At 45.4% G+C, this 23,703-nt stretch overlaps 3 protein-coding genes across 7 annotated transcripts; 1 reads left to right on the top strand and 2 right to left on the bottom strand.

Annotated features, from left to right (window-relative positions):
• Positions 1–24: 24 nt before the first annotated feature.
• On the top strand, positions 25–23,662 carry LOC111076853 (homeotic protein female sterile). Of its 5 annotated transcripts, XM_041592277.1 has the most exons (13): positions 25–154; positions 1,416–2,216; positions 5,065–5,171; positions 7,934–8,007; positions 10,661–10,777; positions 20,380–20,509; positions 20,576–20,662; positions 20,726–21,783; positions 21,820–22,204; positions 22,264–22,858; positions 22,920–23,043; positions 23,105–23,234; positions 23,304–23,662. In XM_041592277.1, the coding sequence occupies exons 2-13, from the start codon at positions 1,681–1,683 to the stop codon at positions 23,435–23,437; spliced, it is 3,477 nt and encodes a 1,158-aa protein (XP_041448211.1). In that variant the 5' UTR covers positions 25–154; positions 1,416–1,680; the 3' UTR covers positions 23,438–23,662. The 5 variants fall into 5 exon arrangements, with proteins under 5 accessions (XP_041448211.1, XP_041448208.1, XP_041448210.1 ...); XM_041592274.1 differs by having other exon boundaries at positions 20,726–22,204; XM_041592276.1 differs by lacking the exon at positions 25–154 and adding an exon at positions 667–910 and having other exon boundaries at positions 20,726–22,204.
• Positions 10,209–12,224, bottom strand: LOC111076855 (gustatory and pheromone receptor 39a). The gene is made up of 4 exons (XM_041592279.1): positions 11,253–12,224; positions 11,110–11,172; positions 10,951–11,040; positions 10,209–10,872 (listed from the first exon to the last, which is right to left on the bottom strand). The coding sequence occupies exons 1-4, from the start codon at positions 12,222–12,224 to the stop codon at positions 10,786–10,788; spliced, it is 1,212 nt and encodes a 403-aa protein (XP_041448213.1). The 3' UTR covers positions 10,209–10,785.
• Positions 12,346–13,348, bottom strand: LOC121403951 (gustatory and pheromone receptor 39a-like). The gene has a single exon (XM_041592396.1). It carries the CDS (start codon positions 13,270–13,272, stop codon positions 12,346–12,348), a length of 927 nt encoding a protein of 308 aa, XP_041448330.1. The 5' UTR covers positions 13,273–13,348.
• Positions 23,663–23,703: the final 41 nt, after the last annotated feature.

Genomic DNA, 23,703 nt, shown 5'->3' with positions numbered 1-23,703 from the left:
TTTATAAAAAAACCACAAACTTGACAACCCTGGTGGGAGGGCGACGGCTCTCCTCGCATTTTATTAAATATGTGTTAAATTGCAATTTAAACTACGTAAAGGCTTCATTGAGAAACGTGTGCGCCGCGTCATTGCGTGTTCGTCGTCTGTGTGTGTACGGTTGAGCCCCCAAATGTTGGCCCCCTTAAAACGATGTGTGTGTTCGCGCGTTTTACGTGTGTGTGTGTGTGTGTGTGAATAGGAAAAACGGAGGCAGAGACAGAGGTCAAAAGTGCACGTTAACCAAACAAAAAGCTCCGTGTCCCCAAAAAAACGCAATGCACAACATCTGGGGCAAGGTCATATCAAATGATTTGAATCGATCTGAAAATAAAATACCCATAATCGATTTCAGAGAGGTGTACTTAGTGGTGGTGGGAAAGGGCAAACATTTCTATTATGGTCATTTGTATTAGTGCTGCCCGCTGTCGACGGGCTGGCGTCCACAAAATGCAGCCTGCCTGCTCTTTCGCACTCGTTCTCTCGCTGGTAGCACATTCCTATGCTGATAAGACGCGCGTGTGGAAACGAGAGGGAAGCGCGTCAGCTGTTCAATGTTTTGATTGTGTGCAATCGCACAGGTTTCCAGAGGCAGCTTCAAACGGTTCTTTCTGGCTGCGCTGCCGCTGCCGCGATCAGTTCCGTTCGTGAAATTGAAAAGCCCCATTGCTCCAGCAACAGCTCCATACGCGATTCATTTGTTAAAATTCGTTGGGCGCGTGCTGACGGGAGACGGGAGAGTTATTCTGCGGAGAAACACAAGCAGCAGCAGCAGAGACAGAAGCAATTGAGAATTTTTCATTATCGGCAATTGCCGCGCGGTGGCTACTGACGTTCGTTCTACCCCCCCCACCACTTCGATAGCTTTATAGTGAGTGTGTGTGCGTGTGTGTATATGATTATTGTTATTATTGTGTTTTGTGACGCATATAACGGCAAAAAGCGGGGCGTGTTTACCATTAGAACGTGTATAACAGAGATGGAGATAGAAAAGCAGTGATAGAAGCGTGGAAGCGAGAGAGAAGACAAGTAAGCAGTGCAAGTAGGATGCTGAAGCAGTGATAGAAGTTTGGAAGGGAAATAATACGATAGCAAAGGGAATAAATGTAAACAGTGTTAAATATCCCATCTAATTAAAAAAAGTGCTAAAGTGCCAATCAAAAGCACGCGTAAAAATAGCAAACAAAACAAAGGTTTAATCAGAAATTGTTTACAAACCAAAAAGAGCGTTAATTAGCCGTAAAAACAAGAACTAACAAATATAAATAAAAGTGCTAATAAATAAAAACTGAAAATGCGCAGGGAATATTAATAGAATAAACCCGAATAAAAACCAATCTAATGCCATCTCTGACCATCTCTCAAACCATTTATAGAGCTATGGAAAATACCCAAAAAAACGAGCGACAACCGTTAATTGCTATGAGAAACATTAAAAAACGATTAAGCGTGCCCAAACACAAGCAATAGAGGAGTCCCCGATACGTACCACACGTTCCACACTGGTTAAAAAGTGTGGCCAGGACACAGGTACCACATTGAGCAACCCAACAGTGCACCCGTTCCTCAACATCTACAAACTATAGAAACAGTAAAAGAGAAAGGCTATACCATACCCTCCTCTTGCACTTTTTGCTGAAGATGATGCTGAATAAATACGAGAGCTATCAACGCACAAACCAAATGTTTCCCCATCAGCAGCAGCAGCAGCATCAGCTGCAACAGCTGCAGCAACAACAGCAGCAGCAGCAGCAACAGTTGCATTTGCAACAACAACAACAGCAGCAACAACAATCGCTGTTTCCACACCTTCAATATGGGCCAGGACCCACGGGATGCTCCCCGACTTCGGCGGATCTGACGGCGGCCGCCGAACGGGAATCTATCCACTCGGGCCAGTTTATGGTCTCACACTTTGAGGCCGAGGATGCGCAAGATGATCTCGAAGACGATGGCGAGGTAAAGATGCTGGATCCAGAGGATCCCAGCTTGGATAAGCCCGGCTCACCGGCCAACACCTGTCGCGATGTTCAGCTCTATGTGCCCCAGATAGTGGGCCACCACTTCAATGACATGGACCAGGAGTGCGATGAGAACAGCATGAGCATGATCACCTCACATCTGGAGATCGAAACTTCACTCACCAAACTCTTCAAGTGCATGAATCTGGCCTACAGGTGAGTCGTCTCCAGTTCAATCCACCTACAATAGACACGTGCAACGGGCATACAAAAATAAAAATTAAAAAAGCTACAACCCCGAAATATAGTTTCCCGCTCTGTTTCGTTTCACGCGTTAGCCGCGTGATAACAAAATTGGCCAAAAAAAAAACCACAAAATAAAAAGCTTGGACAGCGCTGGTCGCATAATCGCGCGACAGCAACGCTACGGTGACTGCTCGGGTTACTTTTGGGCATAACTTCGCCTTAATCGCGATTGTCCGTCGATCCGTCGTCTTCCCAGGTTCGAAGTTCTCCCATTTCTGCAAACGTCAACGAAATAATTGCTAAAATACGAGTAATATCACAATAATACGATATCAAAAAAGATACGTCGTACAACAAAGTAATACAGCAACAGAAACAGAACTCACACCAAAAATGATTCGAGTCGCAGTCAATGTACTCTTGCCACATAACCGCTATGAACTGGCAGGTGGAAACTTCAATGAATGAATTAAATTATGGAAATATGGAAGATGTAGAATGGGATTGTACGATGGATAGATCATCAATAATAATGGGGAACTCCAAATATAGATAAATCCTTGGAAAAAGTAGATTCTTAAATGAAAATAAATCATTTTTGATTCTACATAAAGACATCTTCCACTCCCTTTGTACACACAGAAATCTTTTGAAATTGATTTGGTTCTCTGAGGAGCTTTTCCTTCGCATAGTGTATCGTTCCGAATGGGTATAGAATTTCTATGTCTGGGCGATACAAAATCTCCCAACATATTTGAAATTCCAAACGTCTGGGTACACCGTAATATATTTCTGGTTTCAATTAGGCCGTTTAGTCATCCTCAAACATCGTACGTTCCATCATCTGTTTGATCTATTTTTAACCCCAATGTACCGCCACAATCCCAAATTCCGGGTTTCTTTAGCATTTTGTTTGTTTTTTATTTTGTCTGGCATTTGGCATACGAGTACTTTATTGGGCCCTACGACTCGTTATCAGGCAGATAGTAGCAATATTGGCGTTAGAGCGGTGTCTCTTATCAGCAGCGTCCCAGCGTTTATTTGCACAGGACTTTTATTCAGGTTTACTTTTGTTTTATTTCGAAACAAATTGCGCTGTGGGGTAATACATTAGATAATGCGCAAAAAAGTAAAACACATACGCGGGTTGCAAGTATAGTTAGTTATTCGAGGAAAACATCGGGAGCGGGCCTCCGCAATACGATAGATTAGCAAAATCGTAGGAATTATTGAATCAAGGTCTAAAAGCGCAGCAGATTAGAGGAAGCGTAGAAGAACTTAATTAGTATTATAGTGGTCCAAAGCATTCCATATCATAAACGCTAAATGATTCAATTAAAGTTACGCTTGCAACAGGTTTATTTCTACTAAATGGGGAAGCACGCCAAGTGCCCCCAACTGGTGGTTCGAATCCCGGGAATAACTCCAAATATACAAATATCTTACTATAATAGTGGTTCTACGAGTGGGATACATATGTACATACGTGTATATATGTACGTACATATGTCTGTGGGCGAATTTCATGGCTAGGGGTATCAGAAAAACGAGTTAGGAATGAGCAATGGAAGAGATATCTTTATCATTTCAAAGAGAATAGGGGATGCTCTTTTTTTTAGTATAAAAATATTCCATCTGAAACTAAGGATAATTATTTAATTTAAAATATTCTTTAAAATACTTATATAAATATTAATTGAGCACAATTTCAAACATTTTAAAGTCCCTAACATTTTCTATAGAGCAACCAGATCTTGGCAGATCTTTTCCTCAGCCTGTTTTTTTTTTTTTGGTGGCTTGAAAACTCGTTTGGTTTTTCGATCCAGACACAACAAAATTTACAATTTCATTAACCCAAAAGTTAAGTACCAAAAAATAAAACAAGTTCAAAGATTTATGCTTTAAAGAGCAGCACCAGACTAAACAAGAGGGAATTATTCGGCTCATCATTCGGTTTTCAGGTTGATGACGCAGCATAGACATTGAAATGGAATTTCCCTCATCACAAAAACTGGATGTGTGCCAATGTTTCATGTTATATCATGTGTACTCGTACAACGTACAGGAAGCAACGTCATTAGATAGTGCCGATAGATAGATACAGATACTATTATCAGAGAGTGGAGTGGTGCTGCCCCCTCCCCACAATGAATGGTTGGGAATGAAGGTTAATAGCTGTTGGGGGTAGAGAACCACTGCAGCTGATGTTTGTTTATTAATTCCTACTCAATGGTTGAATCAGCAGCCGCAGCAAAACCTAATAATAAACAACCATTCGCATATGTGTCACATTGATTAGAGGTTGTTTATTACATCAATTGATATCGATATGTATCCATTAATTGTTTTTCCTCTGGCTAAAACCAAGGGCTTGGGGTAATACTTGACTATAGCAGTGGATTTATGATACTTTTTGCAGGAAATACATACACATGCGGAATTATTTATATATAGATAGATTTCCCATAGATTACAGCGCTCTAGGGGTTAGGGGGTGCATCTATTTAAAGACTGCAATCTTTTAATTTTCTTTATTATTTATCAACAAATCGATTTGTTTATTGTAAACTGATTATTCAGACAAAAAGGAAGTATTTTTTTGTTGATTTTTTAGACAGACATTAAAGACAGAAAGAAAACGTTGTTTTGTTTTCCGATGCAACCACATGTCGTATGAGTAATTTAACCCACTTTTTGATACGGTTTAGCCCTCATCTTTCAAGTGGCTCTATCTATTTTGATTATTGTGGAAGGCTATCAACAATTGTTTATTCACTTTCTTTGAGAGTCTTACTAATTATTTTCTTCGCCTTTTCAGTCAAAAACTCACTTCCCCCAAATGGAATCACTTCAAGGGTGTGCGACTCCGTTGGAAGGACAAAATACGTCTGAACAACGTCATCTGGCGCTGCTGGCATATGCAATGTGAGTTCTATATTTAGTTTTATTCTCTAAATATTCTCTAAAAGTTAAGCAATTTATTTTGGTTGTGGAACGAATTTGTGTGGGCTTTTGCGGGGAGAAATGGCAAAAAATTAACCCATAAATAATAAACACTTTTATTTTGAATGGGGGAAATGGTGTGAAATGGATAAATGAGGGAGAATTCATCTATTGCTAAATAATAAAATATGGATTCTTAAGATTCTTCGAAGTGCCATACTATTCCAGTTTACTTGATTATTTCAACATATCTGTTCATGTCAAGAACATTTGTCGCCATCGAATCAAGAGCTCCCATCTCCAAACCATTACATTTTTGTTTCCTACTTACTGACTGCTCTTGAGATAGGGCTCGTGGAAAAGTTTTCCTCATATTTCATTGTACGGCCACAAGGGGGAGGGCGGCCTTCTCCCTTTGACCGCAATCGACATTGGTAAAATTTTCCAAAATTATTCTAAACCATTTTAATGTTTGTTTCCTTGAGAACCACGACACACGTGCCAAATGTTACAACAGCAACCAAAAAAAAAAAATAAACAAAAACAAAGCAGTTGAGAGCGAAACGAAGCAGGGCAAAGCTAACCAGAGAGTGGGAGAGGAGAGTGAGCCTAAGAGAGGGAAGCTTTCAAAGCACAAAGCGATCGTTTTATATTTCTCTCTCGTTCCAGCCCGCACAATACAGAGGGCCGATGGATGTCAGACAGGGACAGGGCAGATTAATTACAGTTTTGTTGTTGTTGTTGTTGTTGTTGGTTGCTGTCTGGAGAGAAGAGTTGTCAACTGGTTTATGACAGAATCCCCACTACCCAGACCAGACCAGACATCAGACATCACCATTTATTGTCCAAGTACAAGTACGGTTGCCAGGCGGCGACCGCCCGACCGCCATTGCGTTATCAGGGCCTTGGTCCCGTTATCAAAGTCTGGTCTGGTCTCTCTTCCATGATTCCCCCGTTCTTGTTTTTGTAGTCATTTCATTTGAATTCTGTTCGTATTCGGGCGCACTGCTTGATTTGGATCAGCAAAAAACATATGATTCCCGCGCTGATGTCTGGAGCACACACTCAGGTCGCTGGTCTGGCAATACTTTCAAAGTATTTCCCGCTTTAGTCAGTTAGTCAGTCTGAAGTGTGGCGCAGACGGCGCTGCCAACGCTGCCGCCCCGTGCCCTAAGCTCTCAAGTGTCTCATTGATTAGCACCTCTACTGTACAATACTACATTCCCAGCAAACCAAGAAACATTCCTAACAAATATCAGTATCAAAAGTTTCAAGTTCTCAAAAACAGAGCAAAATCATTCTTGATTTGATTTTTGAAAATTTTCCGTTACATCATTGAAAGTGCGAGTGAGAGCTGGACAGCTCTGCTTTACAGCCCACAATTGAGGAGAGGGCGTCCGATTATCTCTATCGTCGAACCCCAGATGTCGACGACAACGGAACGACAACGACAGCGACAACAAAGGCAAATGGAAAATTTTATGTTTATTTATAAGAAACAACAACCTACAACAATCCCAGCAACAGATATCATTTAGTACTTGATTCTATATAATTGTCAACCCATAATCTGTACGCTTTATAGCACTAGGAATACCCTAATTGGGGGGTGCCCAATGATTTTCTGTGGCGTAGTTCGAAATTTTCCAAAAGCAGGAGCTTTTATATTTTTTGATATTTTACCAACAAAAATATGCCCTTTTTTTAATTTTATTGCCCTTTTAATTTTTATTGTTTTATTTTAATTAATATCAACTCTGAAAAAGTATTTGCCTTCTTTAAAAGTCTATCGCAAATGTAGAATTATTTGCCTTTAGTTTCCATCAGTTTTCCATTGGCTTATCTTAAATTTCATCATACTAATCGTGACTATATTTAAAATGTCTTGACACGATTCCACACACCACACTAATTCTACGGTTAATTTGCAACCTTCTTAAAAGATTTTGATAGCCAAAAAAATTAATCTCTTCCCCTAATGTTTGTGTGGCTTTCATATCTGACAAGCGCCACTCTAAGATATTGCTTTTTATGTTAAATGAATATGAATCTTGCACTCAGAGACGTCAAAGAACTCTAGACACTACGCTTAGGAAATACCATTATCTTTTGTGGAAAAATTTCTGGGTTTTGTAGGGTATCTGTTCGCAGAGATCTAAAAATAAATAAATATGTACATAAAATATTATCACAATGTTTGCTTGGGGTATAAAAATAAAGACAAAAAGGCCTAAATGATATTTACCTACTATAACTACTGTCTATAATTATGTCTTAGTTGGGGTTAATTACATACGTATGTACATATGTATCCCCTTTACCAGATGGCCGAATATGTCTTGTAATTATAGGAAAGTATCTCCACACTTAGAGCATTCGACGTTCGCTCTTTGTATCTTTTCTACTAAAAATGCGACTGTATCTCTGTCTCTGACTGTATCTTGTTGATTTAACTTAGTGAATGATATAGATTTAATTGCTGTTTGCTCTGTTGTGAAATGCTGAGATACGTCACATCGCTCCCTCCCCCAAAAATGGAGGAAAAAAACTCGATCGAGAAGCACCAGAGCAATACTCGCGTAATACTCACGTGTTGCTGAGGGCTTTCTGCCATCATCTCCGAGGGGGACGATGCGCTATCTCCCAGTAGAATCTTATCAATGTTTTTGTTACATTTGTATTTTATTTTTTTTTTTTTATATATCTCCCGTACTAAACTGTGTTTTTTTTCCCCCTTTTTTCAGTCATACAAAAGCGCAGAACACCGGTGTGTCAATTCGCATCGCCGCTGGACGTTGACATACATAGTAATCCTCAAGTAAGTAATAGTCATAGTGACATCTGTGGACAGGTGGAGAGTGGATGTACATGGTGCCCACAAAATCAGTTAGGGCATGTCCGCAGAATATCAGGTAATCGATAAGATAAATTGGCAGCAGGAAAACTATAGTGATTTTAAAGGGAGAAAGAGAAGGAGCGATACTTAACGAAAAAACGAACTTTGGAATATGAAATGTGGTTTATTGCCTCAATTAATGGTGTTTTATGGATATATAAACTGATGTTTTAGCACCGGAATATCGTGGAAAAGAGAAAACGTTGCGACTGCTTTGAGTCCCACAGCCATGCAGTCTATAGAGTGTGTTCTGAAGGCTTTCATACCCGTGGGAAAGAGTGTTATTTTATAACTTTTATTAATATGCAATAAATCCTCCTTCAAGTTTCCCAATCGACCGAGGGGCGCTGCCGCATAACGCGTAGCGTTCCGTAGGCTTTCAAGATGTTTTCGGTTGCTACAGTGCTCTATTTAATGCACAAAAGAGTCTTTTTTTTTATCACAATAAGAAAGAGTGTTTTGCTCTTACTATGGATTAGGGCACAATATTTTTCTGTACCCGAGAGGCATTGCCGCATTACGCGTGGAACCACTGTTCTCTTGCGATACACGTAGATTTTGGAGATGCTTTCGGATGCTACAGTGCTCTATTTCTGCCCCATCCTTATCATAATATCCATTAAAACAGAGGAATGAGTAATCAAGAAAAAGATTGTGCTCAAATTACGGGCTTATGTATATCTCAATCTTTTTCTGCATTACTCATTCCCCTTTTTTAGCACCTACTGACCAAGCTCAAAAAAACAAACAAAAAAAATCCAGCAACAAATAACGAATTTTTGAGTTGAGTATAGCGAAAGTAGCCAAAACGATAAGTGAAATCTGTACAATGAATGTGCTCGTGTACATTCGTGGGGTACTTAAATGAATTTCAGACTATAAATAAAATTGGCTGTCCCGCCGATAGGTTAAACGATAGCTAAAAATACATCCCCGAGTCCATACCGCACCGCGCCATTCTTATCACGTGCTGCTGCTGTAGAGAGGGTCCCAGGGGATGTATGTATGATGGTAGGATGATATGATGGCGGACCGCTGACATTGGGGTCCCATGTCCCAGCTCTATCTCTGCCCATATCTCTCCACCAGTCAATGGCGCACGACAATCGTACGACGAACACGCATCGGCCGAGTGATGTCTTCCCTGGGCCACCATCGCTGGGGGTGGCATTTGGTGGTTGGTTACTGGAGTGCTTGAGCGATAACTAAATGAGGAGATCCCAAAATCAGAAATCACCATCGAAAGTCGTGTGCCGAATCCCCGTCAGCATTTAGGGGGTATGGTATTTATAGCTGTGGATGATTGGCTGTTGAGTGCTAGGAGTTTTCAATTAATGATGGTTATGATATCAGGGAAGCGATCTACATATTGCGATCTAATATTTGAGACCAATGTAGAGTATTTGAATCAAATATTCCAGACAAAAACCAATCGAGGAGTGCTGCTGCAAGACGCGCGATACGCGAGAAAGTTCTAAGTAGTAGAAAAAAACCTACGATAAAGAATAATCTTTGCATTACTACTTGCTCTTTATTTTTATTCTTGAGCTAGCACCAGCTCTAGTGCACATCCTTCAGATATACCTTGACAACTAAAAGCTTTATCTACCTCATAGATCAAGACGACAAACAATACAGCAATGTATCTATTTCCTTGTACGAGTATATGGATGTCCCCCTCCCTATGTGTAATTAGCAGAGGCATTCCAACAGCAACACACACAAGCCCCTTACAACTGTATTATATTGTCTGTAGTATCTGCTAATTAGCTTATCAACACAAGCGTTTCTCTGCTTCGGTTTCGAGTGGGTTACTGCACTCAGAAGACTTCATCGAGGGGCAAAGCCTCGCGCGAACACACCCATTTTATAGTAATAATAATTCCCATTGCTGTGATTTTTCGCTCGTCGTTGTGTACTTTGATACTTGATGATGTTGAGCAACATGCCAGCGCCTCCTGTACCTCCGTACACCTGCCTCTGCCTCTGTCTTTGCCTCTGCTTCTGCTCTCTGGGGTGTGTACCTTCTTATCGTAGAGCTCTCTCTCTCTCTCTGGGCGTGACTTTACGCTGTACCTGTACCTGTAGCGCCAGTAAAAGATTTATCTTATCTTTGGTTTACAAGCTGTTTTTATTTGGCCAAGTTAGCGAAAAGTTAACAACAACAACTAAAAACGTTCGTAATGAAAGCTCTCCATGGTGGAGAATTTTTGGGCTTGTGGCTTATTCTCTGTTTGGGTTCGAGCAAACAAATCAGTTCGCCAAAGTACACGCCGCTGCAAGCATCGCAATCGAAATTAGAATCAATCAGAATAGGAACAGGAATCATTAGAAATGTGCAAGGTATGTGGTGGGGGATGGCATTTATTGCCTCTCTCTCTCCCTTGTGTCTCTGCGGTTATCTCTGGGACAGATTAGCTTTAATCGTAATTAAGTTTAGTGCACACACACTACTCTGTATGCATCTGTATAATATTTACTTGTGATTAAAAAATTAACAACACATCTGTCTTTCTTTCTTTCTTTCTGTCTTTTCTTCTTTCTATATGTATCACACACACACACACACACACAGACCGTTGTGCTTGAAGGCAAATACTGGAAACGTCATTCAGCCGTTATCAAAGCTGAATACAGAAAATGGCGCAAAAACTATAGATCAAAAGCCACGGGATGCTTAACCTATGATTCGGTAAGTTATCAAAATTTGTCGATTGATTTTGTAGAGTTCTCCATTTCCTTGAACTGAACCAGAATGACCATGTACGTGAATATTGCCGTAAAGAGCTGTAAACAATGAAGGAAATTGTATATAGTATTATAGTATGGTATAATATTTGATTAATGCTAGGCAGGGGCGTATACCTTGAACAAAGTGCTCTTATCTAGAGCAAAAAATCCGTAGGCTGTTAGAATGGGTTGCTGTCGCAGGTTTTTGAGTAAAAACTTTTCAATCTACGCAGGGAAAAGGAGGAGAATTATTAGAGGAGCATTAATTGCTAATCATTTGCGCTTTGTTTTTACCATTCTATCCAAGCCAGTTCCAGTTCTGGGCACCTTTGCCAATATCTTTGCCGTTTTATTTGCCTGAAAGAAAGAAATTGGAAAATATCATCAATTTCATGGCATATCTGCTAACAGGCAAATCCTTTAGTTTTAAGTCTCACTTCCACTGTTATGCCATTTGTGCGCAACATTAGGAACAGCATTATCAACCAGGGCACATCCCAGAAGATGGATGTTAAGGCCATTAGCAGATACTCGGCTGGGCCAAATTTGCTTTCCAGTATGGTGCTTATGAAATAGAATGGACCCGAGGGTGCGATGAGCAGCACCAGACCCACAATGGGCAGCAGCAGCAGACCGAAGCATTCGTTGAGTTCTCCCTCGGACAATGCCAGAATCTCCTGTCTGCCACGGAGCGAAGGCAGCTGCTGTCTGCCACGGAGTGAAGGTAGCTGCTGTCTGCCACGGAGCGAAGGTAGCTGCTGTCTGCCACATAAAACAGGTGTCACATCAATGGAGTCAGAGGATATTCCTTGGCGCAGCTCCTCGTTGCAGTGGGTCAAACCTGCTGTCACGATCTGCTTGAGGCACACAAAGAACACGAGCAGCAGACAGAGTACCAGGAAGCCATACGTGTAGACCAGCACACTCAATACGAGGGCAATGGAATCCACACCCGAACGACTGTAGCCATTGAGGTAATTGACAGAGGCGATAACCGACAGAGCGCCGTAGAGTATGAAGTTGTTGAGGAACTGCCGATCCGCACTACCGAGCACAAATTTCCGATTGATTGTCAGCAGAGACTGCACCAGCGCCATATGCCGATGACGCCTGAGGTAGAGGCACAGGTAGAGCAGCCACAGGACAACGCAGAAGAGGCGAAAGATGACCGTCTCATAGAAGTTGCCAGTGCGATTGTAAATCTTTAAATGAAAGCGTTGGGGCTGCAAATGCGCAAACGAAAAGGCAGCCGTTGTGCCCGAGAGCATTACGACGGTATAAAGCAGAGCAAAGCGTTCACATTCGGGCGAGGCTTGCAGCAGACATCGTTCCGTTTCGAACTGCCAGCACATCAAGCCGAGGAAATTCAGGAACCGGAGATACAGTCGCAGGTCCCGACACACAGACATGTCGCAGCAAACTAAAGTAATCAAGTAAATGGATATGCCACTTCAATTGGGTTTTACCCCACAACAAATGTCTATACGCTTTGTATTAACTAATTAGTTAGATACAAGTTAGCAATCCTCGTTAAGGAGGGGGGCATCTACTCACCTCCCTTTGGACGTTTGTGATGCCCATCGTGAGCACCAGCAGTGCCACCCAAGGCACACTCCAGAACGCAGAAGTCAACAGCATGAGAGCAAAGCGCCATGGCTTGGGAAAGCGGCCCTCAAAGAGCGTTGAAATTAGATAGAAAGGACCCGATGGGGTTGTCAGCAGCACATATCCGGTTATGGGCAGCACGAGGAGACCAAAGCAGTCATTGATATCTCCTTGACAGAGCCATATAATCTGATTATAATCACGGAAATCCGCATAGAACTCACGGCACTCGCTGGACAGCTGACGACTCGCCAACAACTTTCGATGGAAGCACCTCAAATTGGAGTGAATTATCCTTTGAAAGCAGACAAACAGGACCACCAGCTGTCCCATGAGCATGTAGGAGAAACCATACTGGAACAAATTGATGGGAATGATCGTCGTTGGGAGTTGTGCCCTCCAGTAGCCATGGCAATAGTTGATCATGCAGAGCACAAAGAGCGTCAGATGAATGCCGTACAGAAGGCCAAACTTCGAGGATGAATGATGATCCCTGGAGACACGATTGAGGCGCAGCATCGTCTCCAACAGACGTGCATAGCGACAGCGTCTCACGTAGAGCATTGTGTAGATGAGGATTGTGGTCACATTACACGTCCGACTGTTGATCAATGCATAGCAATTTCCCGTGGCATTGTAGTTGAGCATGAAAAAGTGCTCTGGCATGCAGACGCAGTATGTGTGAATGCCAATGAGGATCGACAGGACTGCGCATAGATAGAAACGTGCCACACGCTCTTCCGCAGGCGTCGCGGAGACTACACCTTTGTCGTAGTCGATGTTGAATCTCAGGACTCCGAGCAAGCGAAGGGTACGCAGCTGAATCCGCAGCTCCCCGAACGAGTGCATCATCACGGAAGTGTGGCAATCAACTGGCAACAAAAGAAGAAGTCACTGAAGGAAGAACGTTCCCGATAAGTAACCCCAGGAATCGAATGAATAATAAAGGAGTGCACTCACTCAACCTTGAACCTTTAAAATGGACAGGAAACCACTTTGGGAACTGTTTGCTTAGTCGTGGCGCAAGTTCGTTTCGATTCATTGGAATGGATTGAATGTTTATGCTATTAAGTAAATGAAGTAGTCACCTCTTTGCCAACCAAATCAGTGCGCAATGTCATCAGGATGGCCGTCAGAATGGGTATGTTCCACAGGAGTGTGACTGCCAGAGGATACAACACATGATCCATTCCCTCCTTCCTCGCATCGACCTCAAAGACAATCGTAATCATGAAGAATGGTGCCGCTGGTGCAGAGACCAGCAGGAATGCCATAATTAGCACTAGGACAAGTCCAAAGTCAGAATTCAAACGATATTGGCAGACCCACAGCAGGCGACTCCGCTGCAGCAAACGGAGGCGACACGTGATGGTCGATGGCGGGTACACGGATGTGCGTCTGTGGTCAAGTCTCGATTGTAGAGATGCACCATGCTGGCCAGTATCCGCACCAGACAATTGTAGAAGACTATAACCAATCCGGTCAGCAGATAGCTGTAGATCAGGAAAAAGCTCAGCAGAAAGGCGTGCCATGGCTCGATGTCACTGCGAATCATTGACATAATCTGCAGCAGGCCCGCGATCAGGACCTGGCTCACGTATAGCATGTATAATCGAAGGAACTGTCTGGCATGGCAGTTCTCCAGATCCACACGGTTATGGTGGAGCAATAGCGACACCAGCGACAAAAAGCTTCGACGTTTCAGGTAAAAATAGAGGTAAATCAGGGACACCAGCAGGCATGCGAATCCATAGTTGATCAAATAAAAGATATTCCCCACAGTGCTGTAGAACGGGAGCTCGTGCTCGCGTGGTTTGGCAATGACATGGCCCAGGGCCATCAGAGCAATGCATTGCGAGGCTACGAGTCCGGCCAATGCAAGGGTTTCATCAGAGCGCGAGGCCTGTGTTCTGAATTCCCTGTGTTGGGGTTCATGGGTAATGCAGAGTAGACCGAGGCACTTGAGACTGGACAAATAAACGCGCAACTCGACACCGTAGGACATGACGGCACATCACAAACTGGTAGCAGTAAGTGAATGTCCTGCTGCCCCACTAAATAATCAATAAAGAAATGGATCTAGATTTGGTTCGGGGATAGGGGCTGCCATTAGCTTTGTGCGCATTCAGGGTCGGTAAAATGTTTATCCAGTGAATAATTAAGGAAAGCCTCTTCCATAGAAAGCCTCTTTGCGCAGGCACAAAAGGAGACCGAGGGGTTCTGCTGCATGACGCACGACACTCTTACATTTTAGAGCAGTGGTGAGCATTTCCTTGCTTCCCATTGCTAACATTTCTGAGCGATTTCTTCTTCGACAATCCACGAAAACAATATACACGTCGTGTGCACTATTTTTTCACGCGAAAAACATACCTGTAGAGCCACGCGATTGCTCATAAAGCCGGCGCCACAGGTCATCAATGTGGGCATTAGCCACACCACATAGCCGATTATCCTTATAAATGCAGATCTGATGGATGGCATCACCATGGCCAGATATATGACACCGGTGACATCGAGCGAGGCAAACATCCAGGATAGCCAGGCGATGAAGCCATACACCAGACTGATCTCCACGTTGCACAGCAGAACCAAGCGATCGTGCATGTCCAGGCAGCCGCGAAGCCTGAGGAGATTTGTGGAGCTCAGCTTGGGATCCTTCATCTGTGCGATTATGAGGGAAATCTGCGACTGATTTGCGAGCAGAAGATGCCGCAGCATATGGACCATGCAGCAGTAGGTGCCCATCGTGAAGCTGGTGACCAAATAACGGATGGGAAATCCGAATGCTGTGATCACAAACATGCGCGTGGCATCCGACAGCCACTCAAAGATGCAGATCTTGACAAAGTTGTACAGGTAGAGCATATTGGAGATGACGATTAGCCAAAGGAGACGTTTGGGCAGCTGCAATCGCAGATGTTGCAGGTGCTTGCTGCGATAGAACTCCAGCTGCCGAACGATGCGTAGGTGGGGCGCCTGCAGCCATATGAGCCAGGCATTCTGCACCAAGAGCATGCCCAAGGCCAAGAGCATCACCAGACGATCGTAGTGATTGCCGGTTTGGGTCATTTCGTCCCTGAAGGCGTGATTCCAGTAGAGCACCATTATGGCCAGGCAAAAAATGAGATACGACTGCACCGCAAAGTGCACCACATAGCACATGAGGCTGCGACGCAGGCGAAATCTTTTCTTTGAGATGTTGTAGTCGATGCAGAAGATGCCCAAATACCGACAGATGCGATAATACACACAAAGCTCCACATGCGTAGCGTCCTCCATGACGACTAAGTAACGACTGAATGAAGTCGAACGAGTGGAAGGAAACCAGGGACAAACCATTACCTAAATTGTGTTTTCTTTGGACTGTTTTGATTTTCCTGCCGAACTGTCAAGCAAGCGTAACCCCCCCGCAAAGGACTCACCTGATTGGACACATCGTTTATCATCAACGGAAGGATGAGATAGACGAGCAGTGGCGCGATCCAAAAGAGAATCCTCGACATTTCCTGCATCGAACGAAAGCCCTCCAAGTGGCTCACGTAGAGTATCAAAACACATTTCATGACCTGATATAGAAAGAGGAACAACAACATGCCGCCATAGACTTGCACGAAGTCACTTTGGGACAGCAGTAAGATCTCATCGTGGAGCCTCAAGCTGCGGCCAAGTGCATCCAGAGAGATGGTGGATTGGTGCGCCAGGATATCCTGTAGAAGTTGCGCCTGAGCAGAGAGCAGTCGCTGCAGAACACACACCATGCCGCAGTACAAAGTGAATTGGAAATTGGCACAGAGCAGACGCAGACCGAACGCCACTATGGTCAGTATGTGGGAGAGCTTCATGCCGGAGAGCCAAAGTTGGGAGCCAAATGTCCCAATCATGAAGACATACCAAAGGCTTACCGCCACCCACACGTGGTACAACCAGCGCGGCTGCCACAGGGCAAGCGTGTCCACTTTGAGGTGCCTCATCACTTTGGACAGGCGCCGCAGGAGATTCACTTGGGCCTGTTGCTGTGCACGGAACCACAGATTAGCGAGCAGTTGGGTAACCGAAACAGTCAGTATCACTATATAATCATAGATATTTCCCGGTCAACGAGTCCGTTTCTATGTAGTTGAAGGAGTCTCCCAATGCGGCCACCAGGGCAGACACAAAAATCCCTGCCACACAGAACTGCAACACACAGGACAGGCAGGTGGCATGCAGCGTATATCTCCGTTGGTATGTGGAATAGGCCAAGTCTGAGAGACCCAAATAGCGTTGATAATGCAGAAAATTTAGGACTTTCATTGTGTTTGATGCTCTGCTTGAACCGAAGGACTGAAAATTCCACCCAGCAAGTCGTGCAAGCGAAAAGTCCACGCTGAAAGGGTAAGCTTCCCCCTTGGGAATCGCACATCAGTATGGCAATTACTTAATGTACCAGGGGGTGCTATCTGTGCTATCTATCTGTCTGAATTTCTCATTAACAAAAGAGTTTTTGTTGTCACATCGAAGAATGGGCATCGCCAGGGGGGTGGGGTGTGGGGACTCACCTGATTGCTCACATCGTTGACCATCAATGGCAGGATGAGGTACAGTAGCATGGGCGAGAGCCAACCGATCATTGTCAATATCAACTGGAGGTAAAATTTGCCCTCCAAAGTGCTGACATAAAATATCAAAACACATTGCATCACTTGGTATAGAAAGAGGAACAGCAGCACTCCGCCGTAGACCTGCACAACCTCCCTTTGGCAGAGCATCAGCAGCTCATCGTGGATGCGCAAGCTGCGGCCGAGTGCCTCCAAAGAGATGGGCTCTGCAGAAGCCAACAGACTCTTCAGTTCATCCGCCTGGGCGCGCAGCAAACGCTGCAGGACACACACCATGCCGCTGTAGCAAGTGAATTGGAAATTGGCGGACATCACACGAAAGCCGAAGCCCAGCAGGGTCAAGGCATGGCTGAGCTTTGGGTTTGCCAGCCAAAAGGAGGCCGCAAAATCACCCACCATGTAGCCATAGAAGAACCAAGTGCCGACCCACAGGCGGTACAGCCATCGCGGCGAGGCGAGGGCCTCTGTGTCCACCCGTAGATGCTCCTTAATTTTGCACAAACGCTGCAGTAGCGCCACTTGTGTCTGCTGCTGCGAACGGAACCAGAGATTGGCCAGAAGCTGCGTCACGGAGGCAGTCATTATCACGGCATTATCGAATATGTTGCCCGTCGACGTCGACGTATCTATGTAGTACATGGGCTCCGATAGCGCTGCCACCAGAGCGGCTATTAGCGTTCCTGCCACCAGGAACTGTGTGGCATAGGAATACCAAGTGGCATGCAGCCAATAGCCGCGCCCCGCATCGCAGTAATCGAGGTCCGTGAGCCCCAAGTAGCGTTGATAGTGCAGAAAGGTGAGTAGGAGCTTCTGCACCATTTTAACGCGTGCTTTAGGCCGTAACTCAAACAAAGAACTAAATAATATGCCGAAGGATGAAGCCAGAACAGGCCTCATTGATGGCAATGCCCTAATTGAAATTCCAATTCCAATTAAACAAAAACCCAAGAGATTTCTATCAGCTATGTGTATGTTTGGTGCTTCAGTTAATGAGATTTTCTTGGTCTTTTGACACAATATGTGAAGGGCATATCGACTAAAACTGAGTTCTAGTCAAATGTCTATAGGAATTACTCAGTGTTTTGATTGCCAAATGGAATTATAAACGCTTTACGGCGCCATTTACTGATAAAGAGTAGTCTAACAGCTTGAGGAGTATCAAAGGTAGGCAGAACTTTTATCGGCAGGGCATTAAATGGTGCAAATATTTGGTAAATCTTTTCGATAGGCTTAACAGTGTCTGCTTAAAGGTTAACGAACAAATCCAAATGGTTTATGGGCTAAAGTTTAAAGGTTTTACTCACCTCTTCGCTTAATTTATTATACCAAAATGGCACAGACGCAGAGAACACAATAAACAAAAAGCAATTCACAAAGATCACACAGATTGAGCCTGGAAGTTCATTTGTCCGCAGAAGATACAGTATCAGAGTACCCTCGAAGATGTCGTAAATTGTGTACAAGCAAAAGGGTACCCCATAGACGACACTCAGATCGCGTTCACACAGCAGCAGGATGTCATCATGGATCCTCATGTGTTGGGAGATGGTTCTTCTGAGGCTGTTGGGGCTTTGTTTGAGGAGTGTCTTACGACTGGATCGCAAAATGCGAATCATTCGATGTACGAGAGCCAAGTAGAAGGTTTTCACATAGTTACAGATCACTTTATAGATGAAATATGTGGCCAGGGGTAGAACGGTGAACTGTTCCAGCACCGGACACCACACAAATTGTAGATAGAGGCTGGGCATCACGCTGAACACAAGGACAACTAGCCAGGAGATGGGCAGCCACGTGGGTATGATCGGGGAACAGGAATCAAGAGCCTGGGACAGTCGTTGCAGCTCCATTAGGTGGCTCATTTGCGTGTCCTGCATCGCAATCATCCACTGGAACTGCAGCAGAACGGTGACAGCCTCTGCCAGCTCCATGAGACTGCCGAAATACTCATCTGTGAGGCTCTCAATCGATCCATCTGGATGCCGCCATTTGTCACACACAATGCAAATGGTCCAAATGAGCAAACCCTGTATCAGACAGCGAATCACACGGAAAGTCCAGCTGGTAGTGGCTATAAAGCTGTCCAGTCGCTTGTCCCAGCGGAGATTTGTGAGCCCCATAAGGCGCAGAATGGCCACAAGGTCCTGCAGCTTTGTCTGCATGGCAAAGCAACCGACAATCGACTGTCTAACGTATGGACAGCAATTGCAATTGCAATTGCAATTGCAGTTAAAAGGTTTTGATAGATAAGGAAAGTCCTTTGTGCGTGTATTGAGCGACTTGAGCCATCAGATTACAAGAAAAGAAAAGAAACGAAAGAAAGGGCGTTGTTTATGCACTCACCTCCACCTGCAATCGAGTGCTAAATGCGGGCATTGCGGCGTAGAACATTGTTGGAATTGAGAACATCAGAAATGAAACGATTTTCCACAGCTCATACAACGCCAAGGAGAATATGTAGCCAATGGAGGCCATACTCAAGATAGTGTAGAGCATATGCACGGCCAGGGAGCAACCAAAGATGTAGTTCATGTCCAGTTGGCAGAGCAGAAGAATCTCATCGATCGCGGAGAGGCTGCGAGCGAGCTCCTTTCGATTGGCAGAACGCAACGAACGCTCAATACGATAGCGGTGCGACCTCAATAGCTGTTCCATTACATAGATTAGGGCCGTAAAGAAGGTGATCAGATAGTTGTAGTACGTGTGCCGCAGGAAGAATGTCCACAAAGGCATCAGATTGAGCCAGTCAAAGCCCGTAAATGTGGCGGCATACAACAATGAATCCAAGACGATGCACAGGCTGAAAGACCACCAAAGGCGGAAGAGCCACTGTGGTACAGTGACCACTGTGTGGCACTCGCTGGCCATTTCCTGGAGTCGATTTAGAAGCCGCACCAAACGATCCTCTTTTATTCGCATCCACAGGAGCAGCCACGATATGGAAAGCGGTTCCAGGACTTCGGTTATATGAGCAAAGTGGTTGGCCGCTCCCGTGTGCGTGATCTCGAAGTTGTGCTCCCAAGCGATGATGAACACACTGCCGGTGAACACCATGACCAATTGCAGCAGCCAGAACAGCAAGAAAGTGATCCAGTTGGGTCTCAGTTTGTAGCAATTTCCATTTCCATTTCGAGCAATGGTCGTAATGCCCAGGCGCCGCTGATACAACAGCAGGTCGTGCAACGCGTCCCGCATCTTCGTGGTGTTTCACAAGGTGTCGCACATCAAACTAACTGACTGACTGGCTGACTGGAACATTGACAGCAATTAATAAAATTAAAGTAACCATGTAAAATATCTCTGCTGAAACATCAGCTAATGGCTCGCCTCTCGCTCTCTCCTTTCCTTTCTTTTGCAGAAGAGCGAATTGGACTTTCTGGAATGGTCACCGCTGAACGATAGGAACTTGATGCCAGACGACTGGACAACGGACACCTTGTTCTCGGCCATAAATGTACCATTTCCCTTTCCAGATTCAAGAGAAATTGGTAAGACATTCTGCACCCCATAAATAGTGGAATAAATTAAAGCTAATTGATCTATTTTTTGTGCAGCACGTGGGGCAGGCATTGCGGACTTTATTCAACCCAGTTTGGGGCCCTTGCAACCGAATTTAGATGACATCGACATTACCTTCTCAGGTGAGTCTCTGCTGCTATAAGTGCACGCTATGTACGCTATCTAAAACTCATCTTTTTACTCAGATCTGCTACCCACCACACGCCTGCCACCCGTTCCGGAGGAGGGAACCGATGCGGAGATGCTCAAGAACGATGACTACTGCCTGCCAGCGATTGTGGGTGCACCGCACACCCTCTACACGAACGTCAGCCTGATGGACGGCAGTGGTAGCGGCGGCGGAGGCAACGTGGATGCCAATATGCTGGAGCTGAATACCCCCATCAATACGATGTCCTACAATGAGCTGGAGCAGCGCTTTACGGTGTCGCGACAGGCGCAACAGCAGTCTGTCAACGACTCGCAGTTGATGGGCGACAATTCTGGCTCCGTGTCCGGTGGTCGATTGGTGCATGGTGGCAAGCACTTTGGTGTCGTCAGCAGCAACAACGATGGCAGCAATCGGTGTGTGATCAATGGACGTGTGGCCAAGAGCACACAGCGTCCGTTCCGCAGGGAGCCGCACAACTATGACAAGGCACAGCCGACGCTCCATCAGACCACAATCTATCAGCAGATGCTGGCCGAGCAGCAGAAGAACCAGCAGCATCTGGGCGCAGGTGTTGTGTTGCAAGCGGCCACATTTCAGGCAGTGCAACAGCAGCAACAACAGCAACAACAACAGCAGCAGCAGCAACAACAGCAGCAACATTTTCCCACGCAACAGACAAACACTTTCAACAATCAAAGTTTCCTGAGCAGCTACACGGATAACTACCAGCAGCAGGCGCATCAGCAGCAGCTCAGCGTCAAGGTGGAACCCCTGCAGGCGGATGTGCTGTCATTGCTGAATGATGGCGTCGGCGGCTACAACTCCATCGGCTACAAGCCCTATCCGCAGTTCAAGAAGTCAGCCTCGACAGGGACATTTCTCAATGTACCACGACTGCCACAACAGCAGCAGCAGCAGCAGCAACAGCAGGGATATCTGCAACAGGAGCAGCAGCAGCAAATGCATCAGCAGCAGTCGCTACCTTTGGGTCTGAGCACTCAACAGCTTATGCAGCTGACGCGCCAACAGCAGGTGAACAACAACCAACAGCAGCAGCAATCCACTGTGGCCAGTTTGTTGCAACAACAGCACCAACAGCAGCAGCAGCAGCAGCAACAGCAGCAACAACAACAGCAGCAGCAGCAGCAACAACCTCCTGCTGTCAGCACCGCCACTTGGGTGACTCCCAACACCGTCTTGCCCAAGGAGATTCATCGCTCCAATAGCCTGCCATTGAATGTATCGCTGAACAAGCTGCACGATGCCCGCAGCCAGCAGCACGCAGTCCAGCACGAACAGCCCTTTGCCGTGCCCAAATATCATGCGAAGGGAAAGTCCCGTGTGCGCAGCAACTCGATGCACCAGCAGTCGGTAGTGGCTGCTGCAGGAGCAGGAGCGGGTAGCTCGCCTGCCAGCGCCCACAGTTGCAGCAATCTGCTCGTTACACAGCAAATGCAGCAAGCCACCAGCGATCCAATGCTCAACAGCACTCTGGCACAGCTCCTGACATCGAGTAAGTGGCCCCCAACCAAAAGTAGATCCCTACCATTTGCTAATGCGGTTTACCCTTAGATACACGCCTGCAGTCAGCGGTGGCAAACAGCTCGCAACAGTCAAGTTCTTCTTCCGGCAGTGCCATAGCCACGACCAGCAACAACAGCATCAACGTGTCGCCGGCTCTTTATGCTGCCGTCTCAACGCCATTGTCAGTGCCCGTGCCAGCACAGCAACACTCACCAAAGAAGTCCGCCTCCTTGCCCATGGTCATAACAGCACATCCCGCCCAGCATAGTCCACCGGGCGGCCTCGGTAAAATGCACAGTTTTGGCGGATCTAGCAACCTGAGTCTGTCGCCGGACTCGCCGTTTCACGAGTCGCAGGGCTCCCCGCTCTCGCCATCGGCAAAGTATCAGCCAAGGGACACGCAGCGGCGTGCTGGTCACATCCATGCAGAGCAGAAGCGACGCTATAACATCAAGAATGGCTTCGACACGCTGCATGCGCTCATACCACAGCTGCAGCAGAACCCCAATGCCAAGCTGAGTAAAGCGGCTATGCTGCAGAAGGGAGCGGACCACATAAAGCAGCTGCGGCAAGAGCGCAATATCCTCAAGGACAAGATCGAGGCGATGCGAACGGAGAGAGACGAGCTGAACAACTCCCTAACGTAAGAAGCATATTGGTTTTCATGTGAATTGTTACTCTATAGTCGTTTGGGCTCCCTACAGGCACCTCCACTCGATTCTGCCTGCAAATGGAGCGCCTGTGACCCGGCAGGGCACAGAGCATGTTCGTCAGCTATACGAGATATATGTGCGATACAATACGATGAACGATTGGAAGTTCTGGATCGTAAGTAGATGGCATAGCCACGCATTTGAATACCTATTCAAATATTCACTTTCCTTTACAGCTGGGTCTCATTTTGGAGCCGCTGCTTGCCTCATACACCTCAACCGTCTCGAGTGCCAGTCTGGATGAGCTGCGTCGCACCGCCTTTCTCTGGGTGGATCAGCACTGCTCACTTATTGATCTGCGACCCGGTAAGCACATCACCAAATCTCTAGCTCTGGCCAAGGAATTAACTGATATCATATTTATTCCTCTATTAGCTGTTACGAACAAATTGAAGTACCTATCGATGCACACGGACATTGTGTCGGAGCCGCCTAGCACGTTGCAGGAGGAGGTGGCAAAAGCCCTACAGAACTCAAGTGGCCAGCATCCCAATCTGCATGGCTCCTAACCGTTCCTGCTGCTGCCCGTGATATGAATTTATTTAATTCGGTCTTTTATTTTAACAAAGAACTTTAACAAATTGTTCGGCTGCATGAATTGTACAAAATGCGAATTGGGCAGATTTTTATACGAGAGTTTGGCAGCCAGCGGCAATTGACGCAGTGCAGCAAATAGTGCCTACAATCTATGACTTAAGCGTAAAATAAACAAACGATTTTACAAGTTTTTGAAATGATTTGTGTTTTTATTCACCAAGGATCCTTGATATGGGCT

The sequence above is a fragment of the Drosophila obscura genome, unplaced genomic scaffold (genome assembly GCF_018151105.1).
Source record: "Drosophila obscura isolate BZ-5 IFL unplaced genomic scaffold, ASM1815110v1 contig_179, whole genome shotgun sequence".
NCBI lineage: Eukaryota > Metazoa > Arthropoda > Insecta > Diptera > Drosophilidae > Drosophila > Drosophila obscura.
Note: the sequence above shows the minus strand (reverse complement) of the source record. Positions and strands in the feature narration are given on the sequence as shown.

Excerpts from the sequence above, each read along its gene's own strand:
- LOC121403951 (XM_041592396.1), bottom strand. The coding sequence starts at position 13,272 with ATGATGCACTCGTTCGGGGAGCTGCGGATTCAGCTGCGTACCCTTCGC.
- LOC111076855 (XM_041592279.1), bottom strand. The coding sequence starts at position 12,224 with ATGTCTGTGTGTCGGGACCTGCGACTGTATCTCCGGTTCCTGAATTTC. Across the intron at positions 11,041-11,109 it reads GAACTGGCTTGGATAGAATG|ATTGAAAAGTTTTTACTCAA; the intron begins GTAAAAACAAAG and ends TTCCCTGCGTAG. Across the intron at positions 10,873-10,950 it reads ATAAGAGCACTTTGTTCAAG|CTCTTTACGGCAATATTCAC; the intron begins GTATACGCCCCT and ends CATTGTTTACAG.
- LOC111076853 (XM_041592274.1), top strand. The coding sequence starts at position 1,681 with ATGATGCTGAATAAATACGAGAGCTATCAACGCACAAACCAAATGTTT. Across the intron at positions 2,217-5,064 it reads TGCATGAATCTGGCCTACAG|TCAAAAACTCACTTCCCCCA; the intron begins GTGAGTCGTCTC and ends TCGCCTTTTCAG. Across the intron at positions 22,859-22,919 it reads GAGCTGAACAACTCCCTAAC|GCACCTCCACTCGATTCTGC; the intron begins GTAAGAAGCATA and ends GGCTCCCTACAG.